General features: G+C 51.0%; 1 protein-coding gene across 1 annotated transcript in view; it reads right to left on the bottom strand.

The window, feature by feature from the left end:
* sspo (SCO-spondin) overlaps positions 1–14,332 on the bottom strand; it is a 214,785-nt gene that overhangs the window by 180,678 nt on the left and 19,775 nt on the right. The window contains 7 exon segments of the mRNA XM_055633417.1: positions 3,388–3,522; positions 6,126–6,382; positions 9,086–9,180; positions 11,330–11,510; positions 12,658–12,695; positions 12,697–12,902; positions 14,056–14,221. Of these exon segments, the coding sequence (XP_055489392.1) occupies positions 3,388–3,522; positions 6,126–6,382; positions 9,086–9,180; positions 11,330–11,510; positions 12,658–12,695; positions 12,697–12,902; positions 14,056–14,221 (1,078 nt within the window).

The raw sequence follows: 14,332 nt of genomic DNA on the forward strand, positions 1-14,332 counted from the left end.
AACCATATAACCATATAACCATATAACAATTACAGCACGGAAACAGGCCATCTCGACCCTTCTAGTCCGTGCCGAACACGTATTCTCCCCTAGTCCCATACACCTGCGTTCAGACCATAACCCTCCATACCTTTCCCGTCCATATAACTATCCAATTTATTTTTAAATGATAAAAACGAACCTGCCTCCATCATCTTCACTGGAAGCTCATTCCACACAGCCACCACTCTCTGAGTAAAGAATTTCCCCCTCATTTACCCCTAAACTTCTGTCCCTTAATTCTCAAGTCATGTCCCCTTGTTTGAATCTTCCCTACTCTCAGTGGGAAAAGCTTATCCACGTCAACTCTGTCTATCCCTCTCATCATTTTAAAGACCTCTATCAAGTCCCCCCTTAACCTTCTGCGCTCCAAAGAATAAAGCCCTAACTTGTTCAACCTTTCTCTGTAACTTAGTTGCTGAAACCCAGGCAACATTCTAGTAAATCTCCTCAGTACTCTCTCTATTTTTGTTGACATCCTTCCTATAATTAGGCAACCAAAATCGTACACCATACTCCAGAATTGGCCTCACCAATGCCTTGTACAATTTTAACATTACATCACAACTTCTATACTCAATGCTCTGATTTATAAAGGCCAGCACACCCTATCTCCATGAGATTCCACTTTCAGGGAACTGTGCACAGTTATTCCCAGATCCCTCTGTTCACCTGCATTCTTCAATTCCCTACCATTTACCATGTATGTCCTATTTTGATTTGTCCTGCCAAGATGTAGCACCTCACACTTATCAGCATTAAACTCCATCTGCCATCTTTCAGCCCACTCTTCCAACTGGCATAAATCTCTCTGTAGACTGAAAATCTACTTCATTATCCACAACCCCACCTATCTTAGTATCATCTGCATACTTACTAATCCAATTTACCACACCATCATCCAGATCATTGATGTACATGACAAACAACAGTGGACCCAACACAGATCCCTGTGGCACTCCACTAGTCACTGGCCTCCAACCTGACAAACAACCATCCACCATTACTCGCTGGCATCTCCCATTCAGCCACTGTTGAATCCATCTTGCTACTCCTCCATTAATCCCCAACCATTGAATCTTCTTAACCAACCTTCCATGAGGAACCTTGTCAAAGGCCTTGCTGAAGTCCATGTATACAACATCCACTGCTTTACCCTCATCAATTTCCCAAGTAACCTCTTCAAAAAATTCAAGAAGATTAGTCAAACATGACCTTCCAGGCACAAATCCATGTTGACTGTTCCTATCAGACCCTGTTTATCCAGATGATTATATATATTATCTCTAAGTATCCTTTCCATTAATTTGCCCACCACTAACGTCAAACTAACAGGTCTATAATTGCTAGGTTTACTCTTAGACCCCTTGGTTTTTTTGAAAAAACTTTTTTGGGAGATATATAAGTATTGATTGAAATAGGTATAGGATTTGTGGTAAAAGATCATTTTTATAGCGTTTATTCTGCCTATTAGGGACATCGGAAGTGTTTTCCAGAATTTAATCAAATTATTTAGTTTCTTAAGTAAGGGATTATAATTGGCTTTAAACATATCCTGGTAGTTTCTAGTAATTTCAATTACCAAATATTTGAATTTTTCTGTGGCTATTTTCAAGGGGAATTTCCGGAGGTGTGTTGAGTCTTTGGGTTTTATCGACATAATTTCACTTTTGTTCCAGTTTATTTTATATCCTGAGAAGGATCCAAAGTCTTCAATTAAGTTTAATATGTTTGGTATACTAATTTGTGGTTTTGTGATGTACAGTAGTACATCATCGGCGTATAAGGATATTATGTTATTTGAGTATTTTGTATTATAACCATAGATATCCGGGTGTGTTCTTATTTTTTCAGCAAGGGGTTCAATTACCAAAGCAAATAACAACGGTGATAGTGAACATCTTTGTCTATTACCCCTTGATAATTCAAATTTCGTGGATAGTATATTATTAGTTAGTATTCTAGCCGTGGGTTTGTTATATAATAATTTTATCCATGCGATGAAGTTCTCTCCCATTTGGAATTTTTGCAATACTTTAATCATGTAATCACATTCTACTTGATCAAACGCTTTTTCTGCGTCCAGTGAAATGATAGATAACTCTTGGTCATGGGATTTATGTGAATGCATTATGTTAAGCAAGCGTCTCAAATTATTGAATGAGTGTCTCTTAGGTATAAATCCTGTTTGATCCTCATTTATTAATCTACTAACATACCTGCTTAGTCTTCTGGCTAGTGTTTTCGCTATTATTTTTTGATCCGTATTTAACAAAGCAATAGCTCTATATGATTCTGGTTCTTCTATATTTTTATCTTTTTTAAGTATTAATGTGAACGTTGATTTTGCTAATGTTTCAGGTAAGCTTTGCTCTTTAAAAGCATATGTATACATTTTCTGTAAGCGTGGAGTAACTATGTCGTAAAAGGATTTATAGAATTCATTACTGAATCCGTCTGGACCTGGTGTTTTTCCGTTCTTAAGTGTGGTTATCTCCTTAGAAGTAATTTGTGCTCTCAGTTCCTCTTGTTCCCTCAATTCTAATTGAGGGATGTTACAATTATCCAGAAATTCTGAAACTTTATTATTGTCTATTGACGTTTTAGATGTGTATAGATTCTGGTAAAATTGAGCAAATCTTTTATTGATATCCTTGGGTAGTGTTAATAATTCCCCTCTATCTGATTTAATCTTTAGTATTGCATTCTCTTTTTCCCGTTTTTTCAATTGGCGTGCTAGAGGTTTGTGGGGTTTGTCCCCGAATTCAAAATGTTCTTGTTTTGCAATTTGAAATAGTGTTATAACTTTCTCTGACAATAATTTGTTTAGCTTGAATTTCAATAGTAGAATTTTATTATGTTTATCCATTGTTGGATCTTTAGCATTGTCCTATCTAATTGTTTTATTTGTTCTTCTAAATGTCTTTGTTCATTCTTATTCTTTTTATTTTGAAAAGCTTGAAATGAAATAATGACTCCTCTAATAAATGCTTTGAAAGATTCCCATAATAGCGAGGGGGATATATCTGGAGTATCATTTATCTCAAAAAAATAGGTCCATCTGTTTTTTTAGATATATACTCCCTTGTGGGTCTTTTACAACAACACGCACAAATGCACCTGCACAACACACACATGCACAGCGACACACGCACACACACAAAGCAACGTGCACATATATACGCACATGCACAGCACCACACAAACACGCACCTGCACAACACACACATGCACACGGCCTCAGGCATAAACATGCACATGGATTTGGACACACATGCAGTATGAATGCACTCATCTCCTCACGCACCCCCCACCCCCCTTGTTCCCCCCCCCCACCCGGGCACTCACCCCCGTCCCATAGGACGGTCAGCCCCAGGCGTGAGATGACGGCCACAAAGATGCCGGCAACCCTCAGGGACAGACCACTGCCAACGTAGTCCTTGGGAACCTTCACCGCAACGCCGTTCACCGTAACCGCACGGCCTGTGGGCAGCACCGCCAGCACATGTCAGTACACAACAGTACACGTCAACATTCAACTTCACAACCCAGGCTGTGGACACAGCACATGTCAGCATTCGCCAATGCAAGACCATTCGGCCCATCAAGTCCACTACACTATTCAATCATGGCTGATCCATCTTTCCATCTCAACCCCATTCTGCCCTCTCCCCATAACTCCTGACACCTGCACTAATCAAAAATCTGTCAATCTCTGCCTTAAAAATACCGATTAACTTGGCCGCCACAGCCTCTGTGGCCATGAATTCTAAAGATTCACCAGCCTCTGACAAAAGAAATTCTGCTCATCTCGTTTCCAAAGGAAGGTCCTTTTATTCTGAGGCCATGACGTCTGGTCCTAGACTCTCCCAGTAGTGGAAACATCCTCTCCACATCCACTCTATCCAAGCCTTTGTCTATCCGGTAAGTTTCAATGAGGTCCCCCCTCATTCTTCTAAACTCCAGTGAGTACAGGCCCAGAGCCGTCAAACGCTCATTATATATTAAGCCACTCGTTCCTGGGATCATTCACGTAAACCTCCTCTGGACCCTCTCCAGAGCCAGCACATCCTTCCTCAGATATGGGGCCCAAAACTGCTCACAATACTCCAAATGCTGCCTGACCCGTGCCTTATAGAGCCTCTGCATTACATCCCTGTTTTTGTATTCTAGCCCTCGATATAAATACTCGCATTGCGTTTGTCTTCCTCACTATCGATTCAATTTGCAAATTAACTTTTTGGGATTCCTGCACCAGCACTCTCAATGCGCCTCCGATTTCTCAATCCTATCCCCTTTTGGAAAAAATAGTCGATGCCATTATTCCTACTACCGAAATGCATGACTCCACACTTTGCTACACTATATTCCATCTGCCACTTCTCTGCCCACTCTCCCACCCTGTCCACATCCTTCTGCAGAGTCCCTGCTTTCTCTACACTACCTGCCCTTCCACCTTTCTTCGAAACATCCCGCAAACTTGGCCACAAAGCCTTCAATCCCCTCGTCCAAATCATTGATATACAAGGTGAAGAGTAGCGGCCCCAGCACCAACCCCTGCGGAACTCCGCTAGTCATTGCTAATATGTCAACATTCAAGGCTTGGCCTATGGACACTCCAACACAAGCCGGCACACGTTAACATTCACCGTCTCTGCCCGTTCTGTGGACACAGCACACGGCAATGTTGACCCCTGACCCTACACTGACCCCTGCAAATGATTGACCGTATCCTCTCCCCCTCACCCCCTCCCCATACCTCTTCACCCACCGACCCCGACCCCATCCACGACCCACCATCCCCTCCCCTCCTTCTGCTGTGACTAGTGGGGTGCCGCAAGGCTCAGTGCTGGGACCCCAGTTATTTATAATATATATTAACGATTTAGATGATGGAATTAAATGGAACATCTACAAGTTTGCGGATGACACAAAGCTGGGTGTCAGTGTGATCTTCAAGGAGGATGCTATGGGGCTGCAGGGTGAATTGGATAGGGTCGGTGAGTGGGCAGATGCATGGCAGATGCATATAATGTGGATAATGTGAGGTTATCCACTTTGGTGGCAAGAACAGGAAGGCAGGTTATTATCTGAATGGTGTCAGATTAGGAAAAGTGGGGGTGCAATGAGACCTGGATGTGCAGACCTAGCAGGCAGTCAAGATAGCAAATGGCATGTTGACCTTCATAGGATTTTAGTTTAGAAGCAAGTAGTCCCTACTGCAGTTGTACAGGGCCCTGGTGCGACCACACCTGGAGAATTGTGTGTAGGTTTGGTCTCCGAATATGAGGAAGGACATTATTGCTATTGAGGGAGTGCAGCGTAGGTTCTCCAGGTTAATTCCCGGGATGGCGGGACTGTCATATATTGATAGAATGGAGCAGCTGGGCTTGTATACTCTTAAATTTAGAAGGATGAGAGGAGATTTTATTGAAACATATAGGATTATTAAGGGTTTGGACACGCTGGAGGCAGGAAACATGTTCCCGATGTTGGGGGAACCCAGAACCAGGGGCCACAGTTTAAGACTAAGGGGTAAGCCATTTAGAACGGAGATGAGGAAAAACATTTTTACATAGAGAGTTATGAATCTGTGGAATTCTCTGCCACTGAAGACAGTGGGGGCTAACCCACTGGATGTTTTCAAGAGAGAATTAGATTTAGCTCTTAGGGCTAACAAAAACAAGTGATATGGGGAAAAAGCAGGAACGGGGTACTGATTTTGGATGATCAGCCATGATCATATTGAATGGCAGTGCTGGCTCGAGTGTCCGAATAGCCTAATCCTGCACCTATTTTCTATGTTTCTACCATATCCCAAACCTGTCACCCCTCCACCCACTCCTCGCCCCTCTAGTTCCACTTGCCATCTTTCTGTTCTCCCTCCCCCTCCCTCTCCCACACCCTGCCCGATCCCTGTCTTCCCCCTCTCCTAGACCCTGCTCACTCCCCCACCCCTACCTACCCTGCCCCCTCCCTTCCCCTTCCCTCACCCCCTCCACTATCCTCCCCCATCCCATCCATACAACCCCCCCCTCCCCTTCACCCCTCTTCCCTCCCCATCCTCCCCCCCCCATCCCCCTCACCGCGCATCAGATGAATGCTGGTGCTGCCCAGGGTGATGGTCACTGCCTTGGTGCAGGAGACATGTCCAGTGCCGCAGGGCATGTTCTGTGCACTGACCGCCAGCCCTGCGGCCACGTCCTGGACCAGCAGGTAGCCGCAGTCGCCCTGGAAACTGAACGCCCGTCCGTCGAACGTCACGTAGTGGGGGTCCCCCGTCGCCAGGCACCGGCCCGCACACGCTTCCCTCCCGCATCGCCACACGTGGCCCACGCACACGCTGCCGGAAAACACGCTACACGTCAGCAGAGCAGGGCCCGCCACACACCTGACCCCAACACGCACCTGACCCCAACACGCACCTGACCCCAACACGCACCTGACCCCAGCACGCACCTGACCCCAGCACATACACATGACCCCAGCACATACACATGACCCCAGCACACACCTGACCCCAACACACACCTGACCCCAACACACACATGACCCCAACACGCACCTGACCCCAACACGCACCTGACCCCAACACGCATCTGACCCGAACACGCACCTGACCCCAACACACACCTGACCCCAACACACACCTGACCCCAGCACACACACCTGACCCCAGCACACACACCTGACCCCAGCACACACCTGACCCCAGCACACACCTGACCCCAGCACGCACCTGACCCCAACACACACCTGACCCCAGCACGCACCTGACCCCAGCACACACACCTGACCCCAGCACACACACCTGACCCCAACGCACACCTGACCCCAGCACACGCACCTGACCCCAGCACACACACCTGACCCCAACGCACACCTGACCCCAGCACGCACCTGACCCCAGCACACACCTGACCCCAGCACACACACCTGACCCCAGCACACACACCTGACCCCAACGCACACCTGACCCCAGCACACGCACCTGACCCCAGCACACACACCTGACCCCAACGCACACCTGACCCCAGCACGCACCTGACCCCAGCACGCACCTGACCCCAGCACACACACCTGACCCCAGCACACACACCTGACCCCAACACGCACCTGACCCCAACACGCACCTGACCCCAGCACACACACCTGACCCCAGCACACACACCTGACCCCAACGCACACACCTGACCCCAGCACGCACCTGACCCCAGCACGCACCTGACCCCAGCACACACACCTGACCCCAGCACACACACCTGACCCCAGCACACACACCTGACCCCAGCACATACCTGACCCCAGCACATACCTGACCCCAGCACATACCTGACCCCAGCACGCACCTGACCCCAGCACGCACCTGACCCCAGCACACACACCTGACCCCAGCACATACCTGACCCCAGCACACGCACCCGACCCCAGCACACACACCTGACCCCAGCACACACCTGACCCCAGCACACACACCTGGCCCTGGAACACACCTGACCCCAGCACACACCTGACCCCAGCACACACACCTGACCCCAGCACACACCTGGCCCCGGAACACACCTGACACCGGACACACACCTGACCCCAGCACACACACCTGACCCCAGCACACACCTGACCCCAGCACACACCTGACCCAGCACACACCTGACCCCAACGCACACCTGACCCCAGCACGCACCTGACCCCAGCACGCACCTGACCCCAGCACACACCTGACCCCAGCACATACCTGACCCCAGCACACGCACTGACCCCAGCACACACACCTGACCCCAGCACACACCTGACCCCGGCACACACCTGGCCCCGGAACACACCTGACACCGGAACACACCTGACCCCAGCACACACCTGACCCCAGCACACACCTGACCCCAGCACACACCTGACCCCAGCACGCACCTGACCCCAGCACGCACCTGACCCCAGCACGCACCTGACCCCAGCACGCACCTGACCCCAGCACACACCTGACCCCAGCACACACCTGACCCCAGCACACACCCTGACCCCAGCACACACCTGACCCCAGCACGCACCTGACCCCAGCACGCACCTGGCCCCAGCACACACCTGACCCAGCACACACACTGACCCAGCACACACCTGACCCAGCACACACCTGACCTCAGCCCACATGTAACCCTGGCACGTGCCTGACCCCCAACTCAACACACGCATGACCCCAACGTGAGCACGCCTGACCCTGGTCCAGCAGATGTTTGACCCTAGTACATGCCTGACATTCATCTGGATCATGCCTAACTCCAACTGAGGCAGCTACACGTCTACCCCCCCCCCCCCCGCTACCAGCGTCTACCCCCCCGCTACACGTCTACCCCCCCCCAGCTACACGTCTACCCCTCCCCCCCAGCTACACGTCTACCCCCCCCCAGCTACACGTCGTACCCCTCCCCCCCAGCTACACGTCTATCCCCCCCAGCTACACGTCTACCCCTCCCCAGCTACACGTCTACCCCCCCCAGCTACACGTCTACCCCCCCAGCTACACGTCTACCCCCCCCAGCTACACGTCTACCCCCCCCGCTACACGTCTACTACCCCCCAGCTACACGTCTACCCCCCCCCAGCTACACGTCTACCCCCCCCAGCTACACGTCTACCCCCCCCAGCTACACGTCTACCCCCCCCAGCTACACGTCTACCCCCCCCCAGCTACACGTCTACCCCCCCCAGCTACACGTCTACCCCCCCCAGCTACACGTCTACCCCCCCCAGCTACACGTCTACCCCCCCCCCCAGCTACACGTCTACCCCCCCCCAGCTACACGTCTACCCCCCAGCTACACGTCTACCCCCCCCAGTACACGTCTACCCCCCCCCCCAGCTACACGTCTACCCCCCAGCTACACGTCTACCCCCCCCCCCAGCTACACGTCTACCCCCCCAGCTACACGTCTACCCCCCAGCTACACGTCTACCCCCCAGCTACACGTCTACCCCCTCCAGCACACTCCTGCCCCCGGCCCAGACATGGGCACGGGCGGCCAGTCGGCGGCCTCTGTGCTCGGACACTCACCAGGTGTTGCAGTCCTTGTGGACACTCTGGCCCCTCTGGTACAGGCGGCCGTTGTGCCGACACGGGCAGTCGGCCGGAGACACACAGCGATCACCCTGGGACAGGAGCAGAGCAACACGTCACACGCAAACAGCACATTGTCCACCGTGTCCGCGTCACGCAGCCCATGTCAGTGACATGACCGGCCCACCCCTGACATCCCGCTCACCGGCCTGCGGTTCCCTGGCACACACACTGACAGGCGCACACATTCACGCACGCACACACACTGACATGCACGCACACACCCATATGCACACACACTCACATGCACGCACACACCCATATGCACACACACTCACATGCACGCACACATAAACATTTTTTCCCTTTATCCTGTGTCTGTACTTGTGTATAGTATTAGCTGATCTGATTGGAAAGCATGCAAACCAAAGCTTGGTACCTTGGACCTGTTAACAATAATAAACTAAAACTAAAACCTAACGTAAGACATTGCTGATAGCTAAATATTGGGATGTCTGTAGTTCTGTCCACAATGGAGATGATTAGATCATTTCCCCCTGCATCACCCGGGCCTTATCCATCACCACTTCAATTTGCATTGGCCATCCATTAGATTCTCCAATATCACTGACTAATCTGACACCACCTTCTCTACAACTTCAAACACGCCCAACTTCAACATTTCACCACTTCTGATGATTCAAAATATTAACTCTGCTCCGTCTCTGTGGAGATGCTGCCCGACCTGCAGAGTCGTGCCGATTTTTACTGCTTTCTATTTTCCATTTCCAGCATTTGAGACCGGCACGGTGGCGCAGCGCCAGAGACCCGGAGCTATGCTTGCTGTCTGTACGGAGTTTGTACGTTCTCCCCGTGACCTGCGTGGGTTTTCTCCGGGTGTTCCAGTTTAACTCCCGCACTCCAAAGGTGTGCGCGGGTTTGTAGGTTCATTGGCTTGGGTAAATTCTCCCTCGTGTGTAGGATACAACTAGTGTACAAGTGATCGCTGGTCGGTGCGGACTCAGCGGGTGATGTTTCCGCGCTGTATCGCTAAACCCTCAAGTCAAACGACTTGCTGTGTTGGTGCCAGAAGTGCATCTGCAATCATTCGTTACGATCTATTAAACCTCTACTCCAACGGCAGCATTTATCCCTTTATCCTGGATCTGTACACTGTGGGCGGCTCAACTGTAACCAGAATCTTTCCGCTGACTGGTTAGCTTTTCACTGTACCTCAGAACACATGACAATAAGCCAAACACATGTACACAGACACACGCATGCAAGTACTTATACATGATACATGTTCATAGAAACATTGAAAATAGGTGCAGGAGTAGGTCATTCGGCCCTTCGAGCCTGCACCGCCATTCAATATGATCATGGCTGATCATCCAACTCAGTATCCCGTACCTGCCTTCTCTCCATACCCCCTGATCCCCTTAGCCACAAGGGCCACATCTAACTCCCTCTTAAATATAGCCAATGAACTGGCCTCAACTACCCTCTGTGTCAGAGAGTTCCAGAGATTCACCACTCTCTGCGTGAAAAAAAGTTCTTCTCATCTCGGTTTTAAAGGATTTCCCCCTTATCCTTAAGCTGTGACCCCTCCTGGACTTCCCTAACATCGGGAACAATCTTCCTGCATCTAGCCTGTCCAACCCCTTAAGAAGTTTGTAGGTTTCTATAAGATCCCCTCTCAATCTCCTAAATTCTAGAGAGTATAAACTAAGTCTATCCAGTCTTTCTTCATAAGACAGTCCTGACATCCCAGGAATCAGTCTGGTGAACCGTCTCTGCACTCCCTCTATGGCAATAATGTCCTTCCTCAGATTTGGAGACCAAAACTGTACGCAATACTCCAGGTGTGACCAAGATCTCTTATCCTTAAACTGTGACCCCTTGTTCTGGACTTCCCCAACATCGGGAACAATCATCCTGCATCTAGCCTGTCCAACCCCTTAAGAAATTTGTAAGTTTCTTTAAGATCCCCCCCTCAATCTTCTAAATTCTAGCGTGTTCTAGCGTGTTCACACATCCACCCTCATGCACATACACACACACACATGCATACACACACATACACACATGCACACACACACATACATACACACACACACATGCATCCACACACACATTGATGTGTACAAGCATCACCAACATATAGACACCCACGTACACAGATAACGAACACATATGTAACATACATGCGTGTACATGTGTACACACGTGTGTCCCTACCAGCAATACCAGATCCTCGGGACACCCGCAGCCCTCGAAGGAGTCTGGGCAGGTGCGGTTGTCGTGCAGCGTGTCACACGTGTGTGGGCAGGCATGGGGCGTGTAGATGAGATTATGCGGGCAGGACACGGCCTCGGGGCACGTCTGCTCCGTGCAGTTCCAGGCTCCCGATGTGCAGATGCTGCAGGCAGGGAGCAAAGGGTCAGAGAGCAAAGGGCCAGAGGGCAGGGTTCATAGGGCAAGGGGCAAGGAGTCAGAGAGGTTGTGGAATGTTCCCGACACGGAGAGATGACACACACCCTCACACATGGGGGATCACCCCAACCCCCCCATCCACCCCGGTACTGAGATGGACACCCCAGTGAAGGGAGGTCACTGTCCCACCACCTGCCCAACCCGGACCGGGGACCTCCCCACAGCTGGACACATGGTCCACACCTGCCCCCCCACATCTGGATCATCTGGATCATCCACATATCTACATCCCACCCACACCTGCCCATACGTCCACATCTGCCCACACCTGCCCAACCCGGACCGGGGACCGCCCCACAGCTGGACACATGGTCTACACCTGCCCCCCCACATCTGGATCATCCACATTCACCCACATATCTACATCCGACCCACACCTGCCCATACGTCCACATCTGCCCACACCTGTCCACATCTGCCCACACCTGTCCACATCTGCCCACACCTGTCCACATCTGCCCATACCTGCTCACACCAGTCCACACCTGCCCACACCTGTCCACATCTGCCCATACCTGCTCACACCAGTCCACACCTGCCCACACCTGTCCACATCTGCCCACACCTGTCCACATCTGCCCATACCTGCTCACACCAGTCCACACCTGCCCACACCTGCCCACACCTGTCCACACGTCCACATCTGCCCACACCTGCTCACACCCAGTCCACACCTGTCCACATCTGCCCACACCTGCCCATACGTCCACATCTGCCCACACTTGCCCACATCTGCCCACACCTGCCCACACCTGTCCACACGTCCACATCTGCCCACACCTGCTCACACCAGTCCACACCTGTCCACATCTGCCCACACCTGCACATACATCCACATCTGCCCATACCTGCTCACACCAGTCCACACCTGTACAGATCTGTCCACACCTGCTCACACCAGTCCACAGCTGCCCACACCTGTCCATATCTGCCTACACCTGCACACATCTGCCCACACCTGCCCACATCTGTCTGTGTGCTGCGGAGACTTGGTGAGAGCCACTATATCCTGTGGTTCGGAGTGCAGGGGTCGAGGTCGGAGTGCGGGGGTCAGGGGTGAGTCTGGCACCTACCAGGTGTTGCAGCCCCGTGTTTCGGTGCTGCCGGGGGGGGTGCAGGGTGCCGTGCAAGGGGCAGGGGCAGAGTGAGGGGGGCACGCACTGACCCCCATCATCACGCAGCAGCCCCGGTGGACAGCTGCAGCCCGGCACGCACACCGCAGCACCATCGCAGCTCAGACCCATGCGCTGGTGCCAGCAGGAGTCCCCACACGCAGGCCCGCAATCACTGTACACAGCACCACCCGTGCAGTGCACCGCTGCAGCGAGAGGGAGAGAGAGAGAGAGAGAGGGAGAGAGAGAGGAGAGGGAGAGAGGGAGAGAGAGAGGGAGAGGAGGGGGGGGGGGGGGGGAGGGGGAGGGGGAGGGAGAGGGGGAGAGAAAGGGGGAAGAGTTCCCTGCGTCAGTTGGTACTGAGACTAACTACCCCTATTCAGTTAAAACCTATCCAGTTAAACCCTGACTGGCCCCAGATCAATACTGACCCCCAATCACCAGTTAGAGTGAACCAAATTATCAAACAATGTAAAGAAACATATTTGGAACATTGGGATAAAGAAACCAAAAGCCAAAGCAGATTAGAATGTTACCGTTCCCTAAACAGAGATTATAAATTGGCAGACTATCTCTCAACTGTTAGAGACATAAAGCAGAGAGAGACCCCTCACCAAATACAGGTTAAGTGACCACTACTTGGCAGTTGAAAAAGGAAGACAGAAGAGATTCTGGCAACCAAGAGAAAATAGAATATGCGGCCACTGTTTGACAGATGAGGTTGAAACAGAGGTGCACTTCCTCCTAAAATGCAAAAAATGTGACAAAACATACTTTGACAAACTCAGTGAGGCAACCCCTGATTTTAAAGAACTAGATGATACATCAAAACTAAGAATAATCCTTGGCAAAGGAAATACGGCACATCTTGGTCACAATACGTAACAGCATGCCATAGCCTGAGAGACGGTGAATGACCAACATGCACATATGTACGCACACACTAATTGACATTAACTGACACTAAGAAATTAATATTGAATTGCTAAACTTGCTATTGTGTTGTCCTGCTTACAGCTGCAAGAACTTGTAGCATCAATAAAGGGCTATAGGCCTATTGCGAGTTTATGTACAGGGACATATCTATCCATGCACTGTATACTTGTATTTATACTTATGCATTTTAAATATCTATGTCATGTTTTATACTTTGGCAATATAACGATGTTTTTATCATGCCAATAAAGTTTTTTAATTGAATTGAAAATTGGCGAGGGGAGGGGGTGTTAGGGAGGCAGGAGGGGGCTGGGGGCAGGTGGACAGTAGGGGGAGGTCAGGGAGGAAGTGAGAGGAGAGGAGGAGGAAATGTCGGAGGTCGGAGGTCAGGGGTTGGAGGTCGGGGTCAGGGACAATACTCACGGCAGAAGGTGGCAGACCTCCAGGTGACCTGCCCCCCTTCCTGGGCACATGAGCGGGCGTAGGCGGCAACAGCCCCGCAGCGGCAGTCTGCAGCTCCCATGCAGCCACAAACCTCGACCATGCACAGCTGGAGGTAGGGGTCAAGGTCCACACGGTCGTGGCACGGCTGGAGGGGGGGAGACAACAGCAGGTTGATCCGCCCTGATCCTCTTTACACGCACTCTCAACCCTGCCCCCTCACTGTGACCCCTATCCCATCGTGGTGACCTCTACCCTC

Source organism: Leucoraja erinacea, chromosome 4 (genome assembly GCF_028641065.1).
Source record: "Leucoraja erinacea ecotype New England chromosome 4, Leri_hhj_1, whole genome shotgun sequence".
NCBI classification, from domain to species: domain Eukaryota; kingdom Metazoa; phylum Chordata; class Chondrichthyes; order Rajiformes; family Rajidae; genus Leucoraja; species Leucoraja erinaceus.